Source organism: Rana temporaria, chromosome 11, assembly GCF_905171775.1.
Source record: "Rana temporaria chromosome 11, aRanTem1.1, whole genome shotgun sequence".
Taxonomy (NCBI): Eukaryota; Metazoa; Chordata; class Amphibia; order Anura; family Ranidae; genus Rana; species Rana temporaria.
In genome coordinates this window covers 57,273,618-57,299,035 of record NC_053499.1, presented here as the reverse complement: position 1 = coordinate 57,299,035, position 25,418 = coordinate 57,273,618, and the positions used below count along the sequence as shown (strand labels likewise).

Here is a 25,418-nt window from a genome sequence, read left to right as displayed (position 1 = left end):
GACAGAAAGGTCTGCTTTTACATGGTGTACTAACTTTACACCTTGTAAAAAGCAGCCCTGATTTTGCGTATGCAAACTAAAACAAAGCTGAAAAGCTTTGTGGATCTCCGTAAGTGCTAATTTGCATACCCAAGGCGGCATTTTGACACAAAATACCCCCAGCGGCGGATGCGGTACTGCATCCTAAGATCCGGCAGTGTAATTCAATTACACATGCCGGATCTTCTGCCTAACTATGGAAAACTGATTCTGTGGATCAGTTCCATAGTTAGGAATAGGGATACGACGGAGTAACAGCAGTTACGCCGTCGTATCCCTTTTGTGGATTTGGCCCTAGATGTGCAAAGTTAGTAGAGACATATCCCAACAGACTAAAGGCAAGAATTAAAGCAAAAGGTGGTTGGATAAAAAGGGTGATCTTTTTCCAACTCAGTGATTCGATTTTTGTTTTTTTCTGACATGTTGGTGTTATATCTTTCACTTGGATATTATAAGTTGCATGAGTAAATACAGCTGGACAAAACGAAAACTGTGTCTGTCTTTATTTCGAGCTGCAAAGCGACAAAATTTGATTATTTTCAATACACACTGTATGTCTAAAAGGAAAGTTAAACAACACAGGGCATCAGCAGAGCAGTTTAAAGATAGAAGTGATCAGTGTGATGCCGCATACACACGATCATTTTTCAGCATAAAAAAAACATAGTTTTTCAAAAACATCATTTAAAATGATTGTGTGTGGGCTTCACATCATTTTTCAGGTTCTAAAAAATACAAAAAAAAAATTGAACATGCTGCATTTTAAACGTTTTAATCAATGTAGTTTTTCGGGTTGTAAAAAATGATCGTGTGTGGGCTAAAACGACGAAAAAACCTGCGCATGCTCAGAAGCAAGTTATGAGACGGGAGGGCTCGTTCTGGTAAAACTACCGTTCGTTATGGAGTAAGCACATTCATCACGCTGTAACAGAAAAAAAAACGCGAATCGTCTTTTACTAACACGGAATCAGCTAAAGCAGTCCAAAGGCGAATGGAACTTCCCCTTTAAATGCCATCGTACCTGTTGTACGTCACCGCGCTTTGCTAGATCATTTTTTTTAAAACGATGGTGTGTAGGCAACATCGTTTTAATGATGAAGTTGGGAAAACTTATTTTTTTAGGCTTGCTGAAAAACAATGTTTTTATTCATGCTGAAAAATGATCGTGTGTACGCGGCATAAGTCTGCCAGGTGAATCTCTGCAACCACAGAAGGTCAAGCAGCAGGGCAGTCAGCAACTAGGATCCCTATGTAGATTAGTTATAGAAGTGTGGGAGATCTGTATGAAAGGTGAGAAGGGTTCTCTGCTTTCTGAGAGGAGATGTCCTTTATGGATGCTGTTCTGTGTAACTACACAGATCATACCTACTTAAGTTGATTCTGATGTATACATTTCTGCTTACAAAACTATTATTTTCTTTGGCACAAATGGATATTGAAAACATTAACCACTTGAGATCCGCGCTATAGACGAAATACGTCCGCAGCGCGGCTCTCAAGTGCCAAGTGGCCGTTTAAAAACGGCCTTTATGTGCATTACCCGCGCGCGCCACTGGGTGGCGCGCGGCGGGTAAAAACTGTCCCGACGCATCGCCGAAGACCCGATGCGTGTACCTGGCGGCCGCGATGTCCGCTGGGTACACGCGATCGTCGGTAACACGGCGGTGACAGCAGGGACGTGGAGCTCTGTGTGTAAACACAGAGCTCCACGTGCTGTCAGAGGAGAGGAGACCGATCTGTGTCTCTTGTACATAGAGACACAGCATCGGTCCCCTCCCCCAGTCACCCCCCTCCCCCCACACAGTTATAACACACCCAGGCTACACATTTAACCCCTTCCTCACCCCCTAGTGTTAACCCCTTCACTGCCAGTCACATTTATACAGTAATTAGTGCATTTTTATAGCACTGATCGCCGTATAAATGTAAATGGCGCCAAATTTGTGTCAAAAGTGTCCGATACGTCCGCCGCAATATCCCAGTCCCAATAAAAATCGCAGATCGCCGCCATTACTAGTAAAAAAAAAAATAATAAAAAAAATCATAATTCTGTTCCCCATTTTGTAGGCGCTATAACTTTTGCGCAAAAAAGTCGCTTATTGTGATTTTTTTTTTTTTTTTACAAAAATACGTCGAAAAATACGTATCGGCCTTAACTGAGAAAAAAAATTGTTTTTTAAAAAAAAATTGGGATATTTATTATAGCAACAAGTAAAAAAAATATATATTTTTTTTAAATTGTTGCTCTTTTTTTGTTTATAGCGCAAAAAATAAAAACCGCAGAGGTGATCAAATACCACCAAAAGAAAGCTCTATTTGTGGGGAAAAAAGGACGCCAATTTTGTTTGGGAGCCACGTCGCACGACCGCGCAATTGTCAGTTAAAGCGACGCAGTGCCGGACGCTGAGATTTCGCCTGGGAACGAAGGGGGTTTATGTGCCCAGTAAGCAAGTGGTTAAACAAAAAAAGGCAATCATTTCTCAAAATGTTCAATTACCTACAATTTTTCAGAATGGACCTCCCTACCCTTAAGACAATGGTCCTTGTTCATGGGATTCCTATAGGAGCAGGAAGTGCAGAAAACTGGGAACGAGTGGAAGAATTCCAAGCTAGATCTGATGATGTGATCATTGCAACCTATCCTAAAGCTGGTAATGTTTCTTTTCATTCTACAATTAATATTTATCCATCCAATTACATGTTAATTGAGCATGTTCAAACTTATGGGCATTTTGTCTGGCATTCTGGTATAATTTGTACAATACAATTTGTTGTACTACTTTAAAAGTGGTCCCGAACTGGAAGTTCAGAAGCCACATGCTGTACTCTTTGATGCTGCTCAAAGTAGCTTCTTTTTAAATATCCACTGTTCTAAACACCCATCATGATCATAGAGAGTAAAAGACTTTGGTGCATTTAAAACTTTATTTTCAAACTCGTTTGGCTGTACTTCTTCTATCGATCAAAGGAGTGCAATTTGTTGCACTCCTGTGACCCGTTTTCAGCAGAGAGCAGGCTAAAGTCCACCAGGTGCCTAGACTGACACCCAACTCAACCGCTTAGCGAGCCACTGAGAGACTGAGCTGGCTGCCCCCGCCCCCTCCACAGCTCAGTGCTCCAATGAGCGAGGAGGGAGCAGAGCAGAGAGCTGTGACTAAGGCCCCATGCACACGAGAAGCAATTACAAACACCTCTAAACTCACGTTTTCAAAGGCAAAAACCGGCGTTTAAAACGCCCGTTTTTGCCACGAATTGAGCGGCGTTTTACCGCGTTTGCGGCTGTCAGTGCTTATCTGAAAGACATTGTAGACCCTCCCAAAGTTTAAAACGCAAAAAAAAAAACGCTTCTGAACCCAAAATTTTGCGTCTGAAAAAACGGCCCTAAACCCAACTGCTTTAAACTGCCAAAAAACGTGATTGTGTGCATGGACACATAGGATAACATTAAATGAGTTCAGGGGCAGTAGAAAAAAATGCCCAAATGCCTCTGAACTCGAGTTTAGCAGCGTCTCGTGTGCATGGGGCCTGACAGTCTACAGCTCTCTGTTCACGGGGCTCTGAAAACTGAGCATTTGGTGATATTTCATCGCTTGGTTCTCAGTGCAGAGGTGCCGGGGGACAGATGCAGCATTGTACCAATGCTGCATCCACCTAGGTAAGTATTGATCTCCAAAAAAAAATCCTTTACTTCTCTTTTAAAACATTTGACTTTATTATTATTATTATTATTATTATTATTAATAAAACAATTCCAAGTTAGGTTTTTACACCATTTAGGAGATTGCACTCCTCTTCATGCACCAGCAAATGGCAGGATACGAATTGAGCAAAATATCCTTAACACAAGTAAATCACTTTAAAGCGGGGGTTCACCCTAAAACTACTTTCTAGTATTACAATGTCCCGACACATTACAATACAATTATGCCTATATACTATATACTATTATAGTATATACTATACTATAATACTAGAAAGTAGTTTTAGGGTGAACCCCCGCTTTAAGCTAGTGTTCTCAGGTTAGCTTATTTCCACAGCCCTGAAAGCATCTCCAACGTTACAAATAAGTAAAAAACTGTATGAAATCATATATTTTACAAAGATTTAATATTTTGTTTTTCAGTTTAACTCATGAATGGCATTGTGCCTCAGGGCTACTTTTATCACTGAAAACAATCTCGGACACCTGTCATAATTAGATTTATCTGCGGCCCCCCCACCCCAAAGCACCCTGTCCCCATGTTGATGAGAACAGGGACTCTTCCCAACAACCCTGGCCGTTGGTTGTCAGGGTCTGCAGGCGGGGAGCTTATCGGAATCCGGCAGCCCCCTTTAATAAGGGGGCCCCCCACCCTAGGTGAATGAGTATGGGGTAAAAAAACACACTACACAGGGGTTTTAAAATAATTTATTAGTCAGCTCCGGGGGGCCCCCCTCTCTTCTTTAGCTCTTTTACGAGGAAGGCCTGGACTTCTTTGACATCTTCTGCCGGGGGGTCCCGGTCTTCACCGCCGTCTGGTTCTCTTCCGCCAGGGGAGTGCTTTTTTTCTTTATCTCTTTTACAAGCGCCCCCCCAACTTCTTCGACGTCTTCTGCCGGGGGGGTCCCGGTCTTCCTCGCCATCTGGTTCTCTGCTACTGGGGGCCCGGGCTTCTGTCGCCTTCTTCTCTTCTTCTTGACATGCCGCTTCCTCCCGCTGTAATGCAGTGTGTGCAGCTCGCACCACTTTATATAGGCCTCTTATGACGTCACAGTCCCATCATGCGCCAGGTGGTGACGATTAAAGGGGGCGGGGTCACCAGGTGATATCCGCCCCCTTATGTCATCACCACCCGGAGCATGATGGGACTGTGATGTCATAAGAGACCTATAAAAAGCACGACATTACATCGGGAGAAAGCGACGTGTCAACATCGAAGAAGAGAAGAAGAAGGCAGAAGGCGACAGAAGCCGCCCGGGCCCCCCCCCCCGCTTGTAAAAGAGCTAAAGAAGAGAGCGGGGCCCCCGGCGGAAGAGAACCAGACAGCGGTGAAGACCGGGACCCCCCCCCCCCCGCAGAAGACGTTGAAGAAGTCCGGGGGGGCGCTCGTAAAAGAGCTAAAGAAAAAGCTCCCCCCTGGCGGAAGAGAACCAGATGGCGGTGAAGACCGGGACCCCCCCGGCAGAAGAGCTAAAGAAGAGAGGGGGGCCCCCGGAGCTGACTAATAAATATATATTTTTTTATAATCTTTATTTTTTTTTAACGTCGTATCTTAGGCATGTTTAAGTGTATCTCATTTTGAGAATACACTTAAACATAGGATCGGACTTACGTCGGCGTATCTGCTGATACGCCTGCGTAAATTATTTGAGAATATGGCCCTTTGAGCCTACAATATTGCACCTTTTCACAATATTCCAATTTTCTGAGATTGTAGATTTGGGGTTTTCATGAGCTGCAAGCCATAATCATCACAAGTATGACAAATCGTGGCTTGAACTATCTCATATATTAGTTTCACCATTTAAGTTTCATTATTTAAAAAAATGAATTTTTGCACGATATTCTAATTTTTAGAGTTTCACTTGTATGTTAAAATGTAACTTGACCTGTGTTAAAATGTTTAAAAAGATAAAATGTTGTTCAAAGTTTGATTGAAATAGCTTTTGATTTCAGTAAATATGCTGCAAACACAACAAATTACAATTTTCAGTTCTTTACAACCTATAAAGTGTTTTGAAACGTACTGTGTGTAATAATTTGGAACAGTGCATTGTAAGTTTTTGTATTTTGAAAAAAAAAAAAAAAAATTATCATTAGGAGGTTTGTTTAATAAAATTTGAATTGTACTCTTAATAGTTGATAACATGAAAGGTTAACATAAAAGGTTAATTAAATCACAATTTTTTTTTTTTACCACAACCATTCCTTTATATTGGCTTTTAAAATTTACAAATGCAGCAATTTAGAAATTGGATGAAAGGTTTAGCACTGGGAAACACTTATTGATAGATAAAAAGTATTTTTTCTATACTACTAAATAAATCAGACCAAAATCAGGGACAAGTGAGGGGGAAAGAGGGACATTGTTCCAAATCAGGGACAGTCCCTCCAATTCAGGGACAGTTGGGAGCTACGATTAGTGCATTAGCTGATAACTTTGTATGAAACAACCGTGATAATTTTTCTTGCCTGTGGTCATTAATTCGTTTTTATTTGATGATCTTACTAGGAACTACTTGGGTGAGTGAAGTTGTAGACATGATATACTGTGGAGGAAATCCTGAAAAATGTCGACGAGACACCATATATAATCGAGTACCTTACTTAGAATTTAAAATTCCTGACATGCCTACAGGTAATAAATTTAATATTTAAAATAAATTAACATCCAAGCTGAATTGTCACAAAGTATGGCAAAACTTCTACATAGGCAACTTTAGTAAAACATGGCCATTTTCTACTTTTGTTTGATTTCTCAGGTGTAGAAATACTTAAAGACAAACCATCCCCTAGACTTGTGAAAACACATCTCCCTATTCAGCTGATGCCGGAATCCTTCTGGGATAACAAGTCAAAGGTAGCTTCAGTTCCACTGCATACAAGATACACTGACAAATAATACAGATAAAAAAAGACTATGAAACCTGCAGAAACATTGGCAATTCACAGCACTGTATCTGTGACTCAATGAGGGTAATGTGGTTGTATAGTATAGTCTCTACAAGACTCTCTATAGTAACAGAGGGCCAGATTCACAGTGAGAGTACGCCGGTGTATCTACTGATACACCGGCGTACTTTCAAATTTCCTGCGTCGTATCTTTGTTTTGAATCCTCAAAACAAGATACGACGGCATTTGGGTAAGATCCGACAGGCGTACGGCTTCGTACGCCTTCGGGTCTTAGGATCGAAGGTACGCGCGGTCATCGCATTCTCTTACGTCGTCGCTAGTCGGCTTTTCCCGGCGTAAAGTTACGGATGCTATTTCAATGGCTTATATTTAGACTAGCCATGCTAAAGTATGGCCGTCGTTCCCGCGTCGAATTCTACATTTTTTTTTTTTGCGCAAGTCGTCCGTGAATAGGAAAGGACGTAACGCACGTCGCCGTTCAAAAAATTACATCGGTGCGACGTCATTTCACGCAAAGCACGGCGGGAAATTTCAAAACGGAGCATGCGCAGTACGTTCGGCGCGGGAACGCGCCTAATTTAAATGATACACGCCCCATTTGAATTAGGCGGGCTTGCGCCGGATGGATTTACGCTACGCCGCCGCAAGTTTACAGTCAAGCATTTGCACGTAAAACTTGCGGCGGTGTAACGTAAATGCAATACGTTACGCCGCCGGAATTCTACCTGAATCTGGCCCAGAGAGTCAAACTGAGAATTACTATTTCAGTAAAACAGCACAGAGCATAGCTACGTGTGACTGTCCTCATAAACAACATCTCTCACGGTGAAGTCAGGGGTGGCTCTGGTAACACAGATAAATAGCTGAAAGGATCTAAGGCCCAAGGACTGAGTGCCACCTTTTTGGGACTGCAGCACTCTGTTTGGGGAGGTGTTTACCACAATAGCTAGATCTTCTGGGGAAGTTGCATGCTATCAGGCTCTGGCCCAGCTGCCGGCACACTGGTCCTGTCAGTGGAGGACCTCTCACCTAGCTGGGGATGACCCTCCTTGCTACCTCTGGCTTATCTGAGAAGGAGGGAATCACAGAAACGTATGTTCCTTGGGCATGTCCAGGAAATCAGAGAGCAGTGGGGAAAGAGGCATGTGTCTGAAATTGAGCATGTTGAGTAATTGGGCACTCCACCACACCCATCCAACTTGAAGTTGCTGTCCCTGGCAAATTTGCAGACTAAACAAATTCATCCTGCTCAAAGTATCTGCTGCCTTCTTCTGGGGCAGGAGGCCATGCATCTTTGTCTTCAGGCACATGAGTAAAAGGTAGTTCAGAGGTTTCTACAGTGGGACCAGAGCTGGTTAACCCTTTTGCTGTGTAAGATTGTCAAAGTCCATGGTTGCATCTAGGGGGTCTTGGAGATAATGGTGGAAAAGCAGATAGCAACCACCATCTAGTAACAGAAACTTATATGGTTCACAAACTTGGGCAGGTTTTTCAAAAACCTGTCCAACTCTAATAGGTTTGAGGAGTTTACGGTGTAGGCATCTTGGTTTTTCTTGGGTACTCTGTTTCGGGATATCTTAGTCTGGAACACCTCGAATGGGCTTCTGAAGGTGAACTCGTGGGACTTCCTGCTATGGTGTTTGCCATTTTCTTTGCTGCACAAGAATGGTCACCTTGTCCCCTTCCAAGGCAGTGTCGGCCCACATTTTGCCAGTTCATATTATTGTAACGTTCCAATGACAAAAGTTGTATTACATACCCTTTATCCCTCGGTGTGGCAGGCACAGCACTGTTCTCTTTTACGCAAAGATACAGGCTGTGAGCAGTCTCTCTTCATCATCACGTGCAATGCGCAGCTACAAACTCTGCGTTGCCCATGGAGGAGGCAAGCATGCAACTGACTTAGAGTATGTTAAAGAGGAGGAAGTGCTGGACTGGTTTTGTGGATTGAAGGAGCCTGTCAAAGCCAGGAATAAGGCAAGTACTAAACATTATTCTGGTGCCCCTAGACTAAAAACAAAAACAAAAAAATGTAACCCTCCTAGTGTGTAATAAAGAGTTAGACTTTATTACAAACCTATGTTTAACCCTTCATATATGTGGGTATCAGAGAATAATTTAAGATGACTGAAAAGTATAATAATAAAAAGGAACTTGCTTGCTTTGTTAAAAGATGTATTACAGACGATGAAAAATAAATAAGAACAGTATTCAATCCAGGGGGAGTCCTTAACTTCTTCATTTGAAGTTCCTGGAGATGATAGTCCGCTCTGTCTATATTTCAGGCATATATTTGCTTAATATCCTGAAAGAACTCCGGTCGCCTGCCTTCCAGTCATATACACTATATTGTCAAAAGTATTGGGACAACTGCCTTTACCCGCACACTTTAATGGCATCCAAGTTTTAGTCCATTGGGTTCAATAGTGGGTTAGCTCATCCATATCTTTATGGACCTTGCTTTGTGCACTAGTGTGCAGTCATGTTGGAACAGGAAGGGGCCATCCCCAAACTGTTCCCACAAAGCTGAGAACATGAATATGTCCAAAATGTCTTCGTATGCTGATGCCTGACGAGTGCCCCGTCACTGGAACTGAGGGGCCAAGCCCATCCCCTTAAATAAAACAACCCCACACCATAATCCCCCCTCCAAATGATTTGAAACCTGTGCACAAATCAGGGTCCACAAAGACATGGATGAGCGAGTTTGGGGTGGAGGAACTTGACTGGCCTGCAGAGAGTTCTGACCTCAGCCCAATATAACACTTTTGGGATGAATTGGAGCAGAGACTGTGAGTCAGGCCTTCTCATCCAACAGTGTCTGACCTCACAAATGCGCTTCTGGAAAAATGGTCAAACATTCCTATAGACACACTCCTAAACTTGTAGGCACCCTTCTTAGAAGAGTCGAAGCTCTTATAGCTGGAAAGGGTGGACCAACTCAATATTGAACCCTACAGGCTAAGACTGGGATGCCATTAAAATGCATGTGTGTATAAATGCAGATGTCCCAATACTTTTGGTAATATAGGGTATATAACAGCCCATAAAAAAGGTTAAAACTGGTTTGAGCCACACCATAGAATATAAAAGGTCAGAGGTTTCCAAATTTCCACAGAATAATGATTATACACAAACATAATTGGATAACATTAAACTATTTACTTATTTCTTGTAAATCAATAACTATTAAAAAACCTAAACTACATGCATGAGGGGGATTGGCCAGCTTTAAGGAGAAGGTAACACTTACTGCAACTGTTTTTACAACTGCAAATAATGAAGTTGCATATATATATATATATATATATATATATATATATATATATATATATATATATATATATATATATACATATACACACACGTTAAATATCTCCAACCTAGGTTATATACGTCGCCAGAAATGCAAAAGATGTGGCCGTTTCCTACTACTTCTTCCACAACATGGTGAAAGCCATGCCTGATCCTGGACCATGGGATACATTCTTGGACAGTTACATGAAAGGATATGGTAAAAACACAAAGACAACACAAATACAAAATTCATATTATACATTAAACAATCTTAAACTTGTTTTATTATTTTCTACTACAATTTTTACTTTAGTGAACTATGGTTCCTGGCATGATCATGTTAAAGGCTGGTGGGAAAAAAGATATGAATATAATATCCTTTATCTTTTCTATGAAGACTTAAAAGAGGTAAATACTACATTAATTTAGTTTGTTAAGATAGCCCAATATTGCCAAATGCATGACCCTAAACATCTTGCTAGAGTGACTATTGGGTAGCTCAATGAAAATGCAAATATTGCTGCCTTTAATCACTTTAAGACCCCTTTCACACCAATGCCCTGTACACACGATCGGTCCATCCGATGAAAGCGGTCTGATGGATTTTTCCATCAGTTATCCGATGAAGCTGACTGATGATCAGTCGTGCCAACACACCATCGGTTACGCGGTCACGTAAACCACGTACAACGGCACTATAAAGGGGAAGTTCAAATCCAATGGCGCCACCCTTGGGGCTGCTTTAGCTTATTTTGTGTTAGTAAAAGACGATTTGCGCTTTTCACTGTTTTAGATTGATGAATGTGCTATCTCCATAACAAACGCTAGTTTTACCAGAACGAGCGCTCCCGTCCCCTAATTTAGTCTGAGCATGCATGGATTTTTAACCGATGGACGTGCCTACAGACGATCGTTTTTTTCCTGTCGGTTAGTTAACCATCAGATAATTTTAAAAACAAGTTCCAATTTTTTTAACCGATGGATAAATAACCGATGGAGCCCACACATGATCGGTTTGGTCTGATGAAAACGGTCCATCAGACCGTTTTCATCAGACAAACCGATCAAGTGTACGCGGCTTTACAGTGCTTTGGCAGCAGTGCCCATTCATTTCAATGGGCAGGGGCAGTGGAGGAGTGGTGTATACACTGCTCCTCCACTTCGCCAAAGATGCCATTTGCAGGACTTTTTCTAATTTCCTGCAAGCGCACCGATCAAGTGTGAAAGTACTTGGGCTTTCACATTGGGGCTGCAGGGGAGGCATCTTTTAGGTGCTTTGCAGGTGCTATTTTTAGCCCTTTAGCACCTGAAAAACGCCTCCAGTGTGAAGGGGGTCTAAAACCGGGCTTTAACCCCCTACCTACCTATACCAATTTTCAGCTTTCAGCCCTGTCGCACTTTAAATGACAACTGCGCGATCATGCAACACTGTACCCAAACTAAATTGTTATCATTTTGTTCACATAACAAGCTTTCTTTAGGTGGTAATTAGTCACCACAGTTTTCTTTTATATTTTTGCAAAAAAAAAAAATTAAAAATAAATGTCTGTTTCTGTTATAGAATGTTGCAAATAATTGTTACTTATAAATAATTGTTTTTCTTTAGGCCAAAATTTATTCTGCTACATTTCTTTGCTGAAAATAACCCAAATCCGTGTATATTTAGCCTGTAGGAAAGTTATAGAGTACACAAACTATGGTATATACAGTATATTGTATCTTAACCACTTCAGCCTCGGACCATTTTGGTGGTCAATGACCGGGCCATTTTTTGCGATTCGGCACTGCATCATTTTAACTGACAGTTGTGCGGTCATGCGGCGTGTCTCCCAAACAAAATTTACATCCTTTTTTTCCCACAAATAGAGCTTTATTTTGGTGGTATTTGATCACCTTTGCGGTGGCCAATTTTGAAAAAAATTCTATATTTTTTACTTTTTTCTATAATAAATATCCCCCAAAAATATATAAAAAAATACATTTTTCCACAGTTTAGGCCGATACGTATTCTTTTACATATTTTTGGTAAAAAAAAATCGCAATAAGCGATAATTGATTGGTTTGCGCAAAAGTTATAGCTTTTACAAAACAGGGGACTGTTTTTACTGTTAGGGGGCGTGGCTACACGTGACACATCACTGATGACCTTCCCAATCACGGGGAACGGTCATCAGTGACAGTGTCACTAGGCAGAATAGGGGAATGCCTTGTTTACAAAGGCATTCCCCTTTTCTGCTCTTGCCGATCGCAATCGTGGGACTCCCAGGAACATGGAGTTCCCGGGACCCGCGGCCACACTCGCGAGGAATGCGGCACGTGCGCTGGGCAACAGATTTAAAGGGACGTACCTGTATGCCAATCTGCCTGCCCGTGCCATTCTGTCAATGTAAATAGCCGTGTGGCAGTCGTCAAGTGGTTAAAACTGATGTTAAAACTGATGTACTGACAGACTATCTAATTTCATGAGGCCCTAAAATGACAGTACAATACCAATACCCCCCAAACGACCACTTTTTGGAAAGCAGACAGTCCAAGGTATTTCGTAAAAGGCATGGCAGGTTTTTTTGTCCAAATTTTTTGAAAAATGTCACAATTTTATTTTTATTTTTTACATACTGTTACCAGTGAAGAACAGCATCATCATATTATTGGAGTGGCAGTGATCTGGTAACAGTACGGAAAAAAAAAGTAATAATTATTTTTCATGATTTAAAGTCTTGTTTTTTTTTTTTTCAAATTAACAAACGTTATGCTTACCTCCTCTGTGCAGTGGATTGGCACAGAGCAGCCCAGATCCTCCTCTTATCGGGTCCCTCTTTGATGCTCCTGGCCTCTCCCTCCTGTTGAGTCCATGTCTGAGTCAAAGATAACTCCGAGGCTTTTTTCTTTCGTGCTTGGGGTGATGGTTTGTCCAAAGATGTTGGGAGAAGTCGATGTCGTTCTAGATTTTGTCTTTTGAGGGCGCTTCTCCTCCAGGCTCCCTTACCTCGTCTGTGTTCTTGCTTCAGCAATCTAAGAGCGTCATTGAACCAGCCCGAGTTGTTTTTGCGGATGAGTGCTCTGCGTCTTGGAGCGACTATGTCTGCTGTTTGTAGTAATGCTTTGTTGAGGAGGTTGAGGGTTTCTTCCCCTGCCGTTGTGAGGTCAGGAGCTAACAACGGCAGCACGGTCCAGGAAGAAGGACGTGTGTGCTATAGCTCCAGGCAGGATCCAGCTTCTAGGATATTCCTCGGACTACACGCATCGCAAACCGGTCTATGGCCACCCCCCCCCCGACTCAGTTTTTCTCCCAGTTTTTCTCCCAGCCTTCCCCTACTCACCAGCTTGCCGACCGCGGCCACAGCCTGCCACCATCCGAGCTGTCGCACTGGATCACCAGTCCTGCAGGACAGACCACGGCTGCGGCCTAACATCCGGCCTCCTACCTTTTCCCCCCATTTTTCCTTCCTCCGCAGGCCCACCAGCCACCTCCTGCCCTGGAGCGCCACTCAGACGACAGTGGAACGGTAGGTGCAGACCCCCACACGGCAGTCCGTGGCTCTCACAGGACAGTCCGTGGCTGCGGCCTAGCTGCGGGCCGATCTGGCTATCCAACACTCCAGCCCCTTAATTCTGCTTTCCTCCATACTTACCCACTCCCTCAGCAGGCCGGCCGGCTGCCTCCTTCCCCCGGAGTTCCCCTGAGCCGATAGCTGCCCGTTCCCAGCAGGAAAGGCCGTCGCTCGGTCCTAGTTCCGAGCGACGACCATCTTGGTACACCACGCAGCCAAGGTATCAAGCACCCTGCCCCCCCCCCCCCCCCCCTAGTCACCACTCCCAGTTTCAGCCACAGGACCATTCAGGAACCAGCCATCGCTAGGGAACCCCTCCAGGCCACTCACAACTGGGGAGCCTGAAGGACGGATGACAGCCTGGTAAGTAGCAGCCATAATGCTACACCCAAGCACTTTCACCACTACCCCCTACTTCCTCTTTTTCTTTTTCCTCCCTTGCTACCATCCCTCACTTGCCGCACTGTCTGTACATCCACCTGAGGATCATCTTCAGCCTCACGTTGGACTGGTGGGCTTGGCTTTCAACTGACAAGCAGGTAAGTACCCCAGGCTCCTGTCCACCATAGCAAGTTGATCCAGGGCTAACCCGATTGCCTCCAGAGGGATCAGGAAGGATTTATTTTTGCTTGGCGGGGTTTTTTTCGCCTTCCTCTGGATCAACCAGGAGGGCTAGATTGGGGGTCCACCTTTCCGTCAATCATCATCATCATCTTTCACTCAAGATAATCACCGCCATCGTCATCACCGTTAACCATCTCATCATCTTCGGCGTTTTTTGTACCATGCTTAACATGATATATTCAGCAAAAAACATCCGTGGCCTAAGGAATACCGCCCCAACGTTACCAATGCCATTCAAAAAATACTACGGAAAGAACAACTTCTAAGAATCAATTGACGATCGACCATCAAAAACAAGATGGCACCATTTCAACTACGACACCCATCATGCGCCCTGATCAACACAAGATCCGCAGTCAAGCACAGACAGGAAATTCACGACTTCATCACCCAACACAACATAGATTGCCTTTTTATCACAGAAAGCAGGCTAACATTGGATTGTAACACCATCCTAGTATAACTAGTGCCAGAGAACTATTGCATCCTAACCGAGAACAGAACTGGGCAAAGAGGAGGAGGCCTAGCAGTGATCTACAAATCTCACCTCTCTCTCACCAAACCAGACCTACAGAGCGCATTGCCGTTCATGGAAACACTCACCCTGCAACTCCAAACAATACCCCAGGACACCGTCCACATACTATGCTACAGACCACCGGGACCAAAAACGCATCTCCTCACATCTCTGACAGAATTTATCTCAACATACACCTTGAAAACCAAAAACCTCCTGCTACTTGGAGACTTCAACCTCTGACCTACTCCTCCCAGGACCCCATCGCCACCGCCTGCATTGACCAATTGGAGGGACTAGGTCTGCAGCAACTGATATGTGCTCCTACGCATGTTTTGGGTCACACCCTCGACCATATCTTCAAACAGGATATGGACGTCAACATAATAGAGAACAGGCCCTTACCCTGGACAGATCACCATGCAATCAAATTCAAAATAACCACCAACACCGGCTTCAAAAAACTGACAAACCCATTAACAACACACTGGACAAGATCGCAGAAGAAACTCCACTCGGAACTCTTCAAAACCACACTATTGAACAAAATAACAATGATAAAACAAAATCAATCAACAGAGGAAACACTCAACTCCATTAACAAAGCATTACTACAGACAGCAGATATAATCGCTCCGAGACGCAGAGCGCTCATCCAAAAAAATTATTCCGGTTGGTTCAATGACGCTCTCACATTATTGAAGCAAGAATGCAGAAGAGCGGAAGGAGCCTGGGGAAGAATCTCAACAAAGGAAAACCACACAAATTACAAATTAATCACCAAGAAATACCACAAAGAAATCTTCAAAGCAAAAAAAGAACACTTCTCAAACACCATCGCAAAAGGCCGAAACCGTACCCGCGAGCTTTTCAACCTTGTCGCTCAGACTATGAATCCAGCCTGCCTGGAGGCTCCGAAAAATGAAACACAAGATTCTGCAATGAATTATCGGATTTTTTCATTGACAAAATTGAAAAAATACGTGAAACAATTCAACAAAAAAAAACAACAAGCCTCACCCCTACAAATCAAAAAGTAAATATTAATATAAATATTCTTCAATTTCAACAAAATTTACACTGGATCCAATTACCACTGATACCACTAAAAGCATCATCGGAAGCCTCCGAGACAGTACATCGCCTAATGACATCATTCCCATAAAACTTCTGAAGAATGTGCCGATATCATGGCACCCACAATCACGCACCTTATAAATCAATCATTTAAGGAAGGTACGGTTCCGACCTCCCTCAAGCAAGGCATAATCAAACCCCTTCTAAAGAAACCCAACCTCGACCCCAAAGACCCAAACCATCGTCGACCTATAACCAGCCTCAACGTCCTCTCCAAGATTATTGAGAAAGCAGTAGTACAACAGCTACAACACCATTTAGACACCAACAAACTACAGGACCCACTACAATCCGGTTTCCGCCCAGGTCATGGGACGGAAACAGCACTTCTCAAAATATGGGATGATGCTCTCTAAGCAGCAGACGAAGGAGAATCCTGTCTTCTGATCCTGCTGGATTTTAGTGCTGCCTTTGACACAGTAGACCACAAAATGTTGCTAACTCACTTCACAGAAGTAGCTAGAGTTGCAGACTCTGATCTACCCTGGTTCACATCATTCCTCGAAAGATCGATCCCAGACAGTGAAACTAGGACCCTTCACTTCTGAAGCACGTACCATTTCATGGTGAGTCCCTCAAGGATCACCCCTGTCGCCCGTACTATTCAACATCTATCTCCACCCATTCCTCAAAATTATCAGTAACCAGGACCTACTCTACCATTCCTACGCTGACGACACTCAACTTTACTTTCGCATCAGCAACAAAAAAGACCAATACCACAGACTAGAACAATGCCTCACTTTGATAGACAACTGGATGATGGAGAGTCACCTTAAACTCAATGGTTCCAAAACAGAACTTCTTCTGCTTCACGCAAACCGAAAGACAAATTCTAGGATGACATGGACACCACCCCATATTTTGGGACAAACCATCACCCCAAGCACCAAAGTCAAAGTCTTGGAGTCACCTTTGACTCTGACATGACGATGGATGCACAAATAGGATCAGTAGTCAGCGGATCTCACCATCTTTTCTGCCTGCTACGAAAAATCATTCCCCTTATCCCCAAAGAGGATACAGCAGTAGTGGTTGGAACAATTATCAACTCCAGGCTTGACTATCCAAACTCCCTCTACCTCGGACTCCCAAAATACCAGATTGCTCATCTACAAGTCGTCCAGAACACGGCAGCAAGACTGGTAACAGGAAAGAAAAACTGGGAATCAATCACTCCGTCCCTGAGGACCCTCAATTGGCTCATTTAAGGCCCTCTGCCTGACACACAAATATGTACAAGGACTCGCCCCCAATATTTATGTGAGAAAATAAAATACCACAACCCCAATCGCGTCCTTCGATCAACTAACCAAAATTTACTCCAAATCACCAAGGCCCGCTACAAGTCCAAAGAACGAAGATTTGCAGTCCAAGGACCTTGACTGTGGAACGCTTTACCAAGTAACATCCGTACGGAAGTAAATCATCAGGCCTTCAGAAAAAAACTCAAGACCCACCTCTTCTGAAGGCTAAAGAAGAAAATGGATACCAATCACCTTGAGGCGATTCAGTTCGCATTTGTAGCGCTATACAAGGTTTTCACTCACTCACGCACTCACTGAATGGTTTTGATTGAGCGTTGTTATTTTATTTGATAGTGTGGTTTTGAAGAGATCTGAGTGTAGTTTCTTCTGTGATCTTGTCCAATGTGTTGTTATTGGATATGTTGGTTTTTGGAGACTAGTGTTGGTAGTTATTTTAAATTTGATAGTGTGGTGGTCCGTCCATGGTAAAGGCGAGTTGTCCAGTGTGTTGATGTCCATATTCTGTTTGAAGATAAGGTCAAGAGTGTGCCCCGAAACATGCGTGGGAGCATTTATCAGTTGTTGCAGACCCAGTTGGTCGATGCAGGCGATGGGGTCCTGGGTGGAATTGGCCCAGAGGTTGAAATCCCAGAGTAGGATGAGGTTTTTAGTTTTCAAGGTGTACGTCAAGATAAATTTGGTGTGAGAAGGTGAGTCTTTGGTCCCGGTGGTCTGTAGCATAGCAGTATGTAGACGGTGTCCTGGGCTGTTTGGAGTTGCAGGGTGAATGTTTCCATGAAAGGTACTGAGTTCTGTAGAGTTGGTTTGATGAAAGAGAGGTGGGATTTGTAGATCACTACTAGGCCTCCTCCTCTTTGCCCTATTCTATGCTCGGTTAGAATGCAATAGTTCTCAGGCACTGTGTTTGTCTCCCCGCAGGGATGTAGTCCCAAGGGAGGGGGCGAGCACGCTGACTAACCCCCAGCCAGAACAACTCAGATTATGGGGGCAAGCTTACTGACAGCGTCTCCCCACAGGAATGTAGTCCCAAGGGAGGGGGCGAGCATGCTGACTAACCCCCAGCCAGAACAACTCAGATTATGGGGGCAGGCTTACTGACAGTGTCTCCCCGCAGAAATGTAGTCCCAAGGGAGGGGGCAAGCACGCTGACTAACCCCCAGCCAGAACAACTCGGATTATGGAGAAAGCTTACTGACAGCGTCTCCCAGCAGGAATGTAGTCCCAAGAGAGGGGGCAAGCACGCTGACTAACCCCCAGCCAGAACAACTTGGATTATGGGGGAAAGCTTACTGACAGTGTCTCCCCGCAGGAATGTAGTCCCAAGGGAGGGGGCGAGCATGCTGACTAACCCCAAGTCAGAACAGCTCGGATTATGGGGGCAAGCTTACTGAGGAGGAACAGGAAGTGAGAAATTCAGACAAAGAAAAAAAACATTTAGAAGAGAAATCGAAGGAAAGGGTAAGCACTAGCAACTAGCACTAGCTTAAAGGAACCTATTTAGAAAAAAATAAATCCTTTAAAGAAGTATGGCCAAAACTTTTTTGCGAGACAGAGCCAGCAACAGCCTTCCCTCCCCAGCCCAGCACTCTAGTGAGTGCTGGAAGGCAGTGCAGAGAGCCGTTATACAGCAGTCTCAGCTCTCTGCTCAGAGGGGATGGGAAGAACTAAGCGTGATTGATCCCTCAGTTGTCACTGTACTGGTGGCGGGGAGCAGACGCAGCATCGGATCAATGTTGCATCCATCGAGGTGAGTAAAAGTTTTTTTTTTAAAACAAACATACTTCACTTTTTAATGTACACCTTGAAAGGTGTTTTATACATAATACTGTATGGAACTCTGCTTACAAATAGGTCTTTTAAACAGGATCCAAAGAGAGAAATCAGAAAAATGCTACAGTTCCTGGAAATAGATATGAGTGAAGATATTATTGAGAAGATTGTTTACCACACCTCTTTTGAAGAAATGAAAAACAATGATATGGTCAATTACAAAACTTTACCAAATGAGATACTTGACCAGACTACAACTACCTTCATGAGAAAAGGTAATTCGTTTTTTTTAACTATAGAGTGAATCAAATCAGTCCTTTTAAAAAGACATGGCATCACACGTGCGGCCCGCGATTGCTCAGGCATGGTAGCCTATTAGTTTGAATGTGCTGCTGTGCCCGTGTTTCCCACAGGAAAAAGGTGCATGTACCTTTTTAAAAATGCGAATTCCTTGTGGCTCCCGCACTGGCAAACGTGCTGCAGGCTGAGTTGCGTTGGGGTGGCATTCAGAATGAATGGCAGCCTTTCGCATCTCATAAGAGCAGTGCAATTTGCTGCGGGTGCGAGAACAGGTGCTGCTACCCACAACCAGCCTGCAGACTGTAGGTAAATGTTAACCTGAGCCCAATTGTTCCAAGATTTCTGCTGTTAGAAAACCCTTAAGTTTAAAATACTTTTTATTGGCTTGTTTTATATTAGCAACCAAACAATCCATTAGCATTTTCTGATCTCATTATTCAATTTTTTCCCCAATCTGCTTTGCCAGACTTGTACTTTAATGGCTTTGGAGATTCTGTCATCATTTAAAAAAAATTATAAAGCAGCTACACGGAAAAATAATACAATCACAGTCCGAGTGCTAAATGCCTGGTCTTCCATTGTGCTGTGTGATTCCAACTGCCAGCCCATTCATAAAATCAATGAAAACAATTCATGGAAAGCCGCACACCAAAATGAACCTAAAAAGGTAGCCTTTATTGGTGTAAAAAGGATAAAAAGCACTACAAAATACAGCACAGCAAGCAGTGGGGTAAAAAATCTGACGCGTTTCGCACAATCAGTGCTTAGTCATAGCAGCCAGCCCATTCATCACTACTGTGTCCTGTAGCGAAGCAGTGCCCAGCAGAAGGAACCACACAGTCAGTGCAGCATAGGACCAGACATCTGACACAACTGGAAGTATTAATCATCTTTTTTTTCTGGGCCCCTTATGGTATGGAGTATACAATACAGTGCACAGAGAAACATGTTATACACACTGCACATCATACACCATGGGGGTTATTTACAAAAGGCAAATCCACTTTGCACTACAAGTGCAAAGTGCACTTGCAAATGCAGTCGCTGTAAATCTGAGGGGTAGATCTGAAATGAGGGGAAGCTCTGCCGATTTTATCATCCAATCATGTGCAAGATAAAATGCTGTTTTTTATTTTCCTTGCGTGTCCCCCTCAGATCTACAGCGACAGCACTTCCAAGTGCACTTTCAGTGCAATTTCAAGTGCACTTTGTACTTGTAGTTTGCACTTTTATACACACACAGTACTGTTAAAAATGTTTTAGGCAGGTGTGGAAAAAAGCTGTAAATTAAGAAAGTTTTCAGAAATTAGTGGTTTATTTTTATCAATTAACAAAATGTTAAGTAAAAATGAAAAGAAGAGAAATCCAAATCAAATCAATATTTGGTGTGACCACCCTTTATCTTTGAAACTGCATCAATTCTTCTCAGTACACTTGCACAGTTTTTGAAGGAACCTGGCAGGTAGGTTGTTTCAAACATCTTGGAGAACTAACCACAGATCTTCTGTGGATGTAGGCTGCCTCAAATCTCAAGTTGAAGGAGATCCAGGCGTAATTAATTTAAGGAGGATTAGCTCCGCAACTACAAATCAGAACAGGCCTGAGGCAGAGGTGTTTTCCTGAAGTTGCGCAGAGAAGTGTTACGCTTGGGAGCAGGACTGTTTCCCTATCATCACGCCTGAATCTGCTGTTCTCCTTTCTTCTTCAACTTTACTTTCCTCACCACAAGTTTATTGTTTTTACCCGGCTGGGTAATAAAGAGCACAGCAAAGAGCACCTGTTGCAGACATTCCTTTACTTCTACTAAATGCAATACGCATCATTCACCCCTAGGAATTTGGGGGAGCCACAACGTAAATGTGCCACCTGAAACAACCAGCAGCTCCTCTGGGAGTAATTCTACATATACACACACACACACAGCCTGTCTTTCTGATAATTTGGGCGCCTGCCAGAGTTGGAGCCAGCGTGATGTGCACAAACTGACTGCAACAGCAGACAAAGAGAACTGGAGGAAGGCAGGACATGCAGCGTTAAGCTTGGTACACACAGTGAGGAGCTTGCTGTACTAATCATGTGATGCAAGTACAGCGATCTCCCCACTGAGCTATTGTATTCTGACAGGGGGGCTGCCAGCACTGATCGGATTCTGGTTTTCCAGCATGCCCATTCGCCAGAAGCCGGCTGTTTGGCTGATGTACACATGGACCCAAATGTTGGCCTGTACCCCAGGCAGACAAAAGAAATAAATGAATGCAGCTCTAATCATTAATGCATATATTAATACTTTCAAAATGCATTATTCTGGGAGAGTATCAGCCTCTTGCAATCCATGTAAACCAAGGCTTGAATGTGACAGCAAGAACAGCTCAGGGAGCAATTTAGTTTATGTGCTGACAAGGAGAATATTGCTATGATGAGAAAGCAAAATGGCAGATAGATGAGCTCACCACTGTGCTGCTTTTCCTTACACTGTCCATTAACAGGCTAGGGCGGGTCCGTGACAGCCTGGGTTTAGAGGAAATGGACTGAATGATGCCAACTATCAGAATTAGGATATCTAGTGGCAGAGAATCAATACTACAGGGAACAACTCTCAACTGAAGGAGTATGTTATTGTATCATTTAACATGATATTAATTTTTAAAAGAATGGCTGCATGCAGTGACAATTCATATTTAAGTTTTGGGCCTGCATAGCCACACAAACTGTGGCCAGGTTAATGCAGAAATGATAGCCCTTGTTTACTGGCCCTAGGGGTGCCCTATTTTGATCAGGGCATTGACACCCACGCTTACTATAGCTCAAATTGCTCAAAAAGTTAATGCTTGTTCCAATAAAGGTTTCAGAACACACAGTGCATACCAGTTTTTTGCTACATTCTGCAGGCTGGTCGGAGTGCCCATGCTGACCTGTTTCCTCAGGCAAAATGGTCTACAGTGGGCATTTGAGTCTCAGAACTGTACCACTGAGCAATGGAATAAGGTGTCTTTGAGGTGTTGAGTTGGCCTCAAATTTCTCAAGATCTCAATCCAATCGAGCATCAGTCGAATCCATGAGGGCCCCACCTAATAACTAACAGGATATAAAGGATTTGTTACTGACAGCTTGGTGCCAGGTATCATCACAGAATACATTGGAGGTCTAGTGGAGTCCAGAGTTCCAGAATTTTCACCTAGGCAATAAAGTCTCCCCATCCCATCTGTGTAAGCAGATGTGCTGCAGGGCTCCGATAATGAGAGAGCCCTATGGCACATCTACACATGCCCAAACATTTGTCAGAGTTCCCGTGCAAAGACTGACCAGGGGAGTCTGAAAACGTCCTTGTCTTTGCTCATGCACGATAAATCCCCAACACTTGTGCAGATGTGGTGACAGGCTCTGGCAGGACCCGATGACCAGGCAGAGACTGTGGGTACATCTGAGCATGCACCATCATGGTGGTGCCCAAGGGGGGGCAGACTTTGCTTCCGGTAAAGGTATGGTTTAAAGTGAAAGTAAAACTGGAGATCAGCTTTAATAGTTATTTGTGGCTGGAGTTTTGCTTTATTGATCTTATTCTGAAATATAGTAGGTGTGGCCATAAATAGACAGAATATGGCCCATCGAAGATTAGTTACATTCAGTTTGGCATGTTTCATGCGTCAAAAAGATCCTTTTCTCTTTCAGGTTTAGCTGGTGACTGGAAGAATTATTTTACTGTTGCACAGAATGAGAAGTTTGACGAACACTACAAGAGACATATGTCAGGCACAAACTTATGCTTCAGAACTGAGATCTAATGTATTTTTCCATTTCTGTAAAATATAATAAACACGCTTAAATGGTCTGTATAATACATTCATGACATGTCTTAATATACAGTAACAATATAATTAGAAAAAATAAATTGTATGTGATAATACTTACCAAATGTGTCACATATTTTTGTCTTAATAAAAGCATTTACAAAAAAAACATTTTCTATGTATTGTATAGGAAGAAGTGCAGAAGTTATGATAGGGAGGCAAGCAGAAGGTATGAGAGTAAGCAGAATGTGCGGGAGAACATTGCAATGGGTATGACTGCATTGTATGCGCAGGAAAGAAGTAGCAAAGTGTACGACAGTGTGCAGGAGAGGGGTGCCAGGATATATGATAGCAGGCAGTATGTGAAGGAGGAATGGTGGAGGGTATGACAGCTGTTGGTGGCATGTGATGGAGAAGAGTGACAAAAAGTATGTCAGTGAGCAGTAATTTGCAGGGAGAACTGCAGAGGGTATAACAGAGGGCAGGAGACGAGTGACAGTAGGCAGTATAGGCAGGAGAGTAATCAGAGAGTCCAAGTATGTGCAATGGGCTCAGTTCACTAAAGATTATCTCATGAGATAATTGAATCATGCGACACATTTTCTCCAAGTGTTATTTACCTCACAAACCAAAGACATAAGGTAAAGTTATCCACTTGCCGACCAGCCACCGTCATTATACTGAGGCAGGTCGGCTCGTTCCCCCAAATCGTCATAGCTGTACTTCTGCACCTTTATGAGATAGCGTGTGCAACCGCTGCAACGCGAGGGAACCGATGTGCTTGGCCGGTGGCCGCGATGTCCGCCAGCCACCCACGATTGCAGGCACGAGAGCCAGATCCCATTCTGACAGGGGAGGAGAGACAGATCTACTGTTCCTAGTGATTAGGAACAGCAATATATCTCCTCCTCCAGTCAGTGCCCTCCCCCCACAGTTAGAAACACACATGAGGGAACACATTTAACCCCTTGATCGCCGGCTAGTGTTATCCCCTTATCTGCCAGTGACATTTACACAGTATTCAGTGCATTTTTATAGCACTGATTGCTGTATAAATGTCAATGGTCCCAAAGAAGTGTCAAGAGTGTCCCATCTGTCTGCCGCAGTCCCGTTAAAAATCACAGATCGTTGCGATTACTACCAAAAAAATAATAAACATGCCATAAATCTATCCACTATTTTGTAGACACTGAGGGCCGGATTCAGATACATTGATACAGATACAGATACAGATACATTGGTGTATCTTTCTGGGTGGCGTAACATATCTCAGATACGGTACGCCGCTGTAAATTAGGGCGCAATTTCCATATTCAGAAAGAACTTGCGCCCTTAGTTACGGTGGCGTAACGTATGTGTGTCGGCGTAAGCCCGCCTAATTCAAATGTGGATGTTGTGGGCGTGTTTTATTTAAATTCACTGTGACCCCACGTATCTGACGTATTTTACGAACGGCGCATGCGCCATTCGTGAAAAAAATCGCAGTGCGCATGCTCGAAATTACGCCGCAAGTCGTCATTGCTTTAGACGTGAACGTAACTTACGTACAGCCCTATTCGCGAACGACTTACGCAAACAACGTAAAATTTTCAAAACTCGACGCGGGAACGACGTCCATACTTAACATTGGCTACGCCTCATATAGCAAGGGTAACTTTACGCCGAAAAAAGCCTAATGTAAACGACATAAAAAAATGCGCGTACGTTTCTGAATCGGCATATCTACCTAATTAGCATATTCATTGCGTAAATATACGGAAGCGCCACCTAGCGGCCAGCGTAAATATGCAGCCTAAGATACGACGGTGTAAGACACTTACGCCGGTCGGATCTTAGGGAAATCTATGCGTAACTGATTCTATAAATCAGTCGCATAGTTACGACCCCGCACACTCAGAGATACGAAGGCGTATACGGAGATACGCCGTCGTATCTCCTTTCTGAATCCGGGGCTATATCTTTTGCGCAAACCGACATTATGGCGGACACATCGGACACTTTTGATGCTATTTTGGGACCATTGTCATTTATACAGCGATCAGTGCTATAAAAATGCACTGATTACTGTGTAAATTACACTGGCAGGGAAGGGGTTAACCACTAGGGGGCAAGGAAGGGGTTAAGCATGTCCCAGGGAGTGATTCTAACTGTGTGGGGGCTGGGCTACCAGTGACACGAAATTGATCACTGCTCCCAATGACAGAGAGCAGTAGATCAGTGTCCTGTCACTAATTAGGCAGAACAGGGAAATGCCTTTACATAGGCATCTCCCTGTTCTACGGCAGGGGTGCGCGCGTCCGCACGGCAGCAAATTGAAAGGGACATACAGGTACGTCCCTTTGCGCAGCCATGCCACTCTGCCGACATATAAGTACATGCAAGTGGTTAAAAATTTACAACCCCTGAACTTTAGGTTATCAAACAAGATGGCAATAAAATAAGACATATAAAAAGAGTATTATTATTTTTCATTACATTTGATTGAAGCATGGTCTAAAGAAATTAAAAAAAAA

General features: G+C 43.4%; 1 protein-coding gene across 1 annotated transcript in view; it reads left to right on the top strand.

Annotated features, from left to right (window-relative positions):
- LOC120917358 (sulfotransferase 1 family member D1-like) overlaps positions 1–23,082 on the top strand; it is a 42,082-nt gene extending 19,000 nt beyond the window's left edge. The window contains exons 2-8 of the mRNA XM_040328590.1: positions 2,551–2,690; positions 6,252–6,377; positions 6,502–6,599; positions 10,041–10,167; positions 10,264–10,358; positions 18,912–19,092; positions 22,787–23,082. Coding sequence (XP_040184524.1) covers positions 2,551–2,690; positions 6,252–6,377; positions 6,502–6,599; positions 10,041–10,167; positions 10,264–10,358; positions 18,912–19,092; positions 22,787–22,899 — 880 coding nt within the window. The 3' untranslated portion in view covers positions 22,900–23,082. The remainder of the gene's footprint in view (positions 1–2,550; positions 2,691–6,251; positions 6,378–6,501; positions 6,600–10,040; positions 10,168–10,263; positions 10,359–18,911; positions 19,093–22,786) is intronic.
- The last annotated feature ends 2,336 nt before the right edge of the window (positions 23,083–25,418 follow it).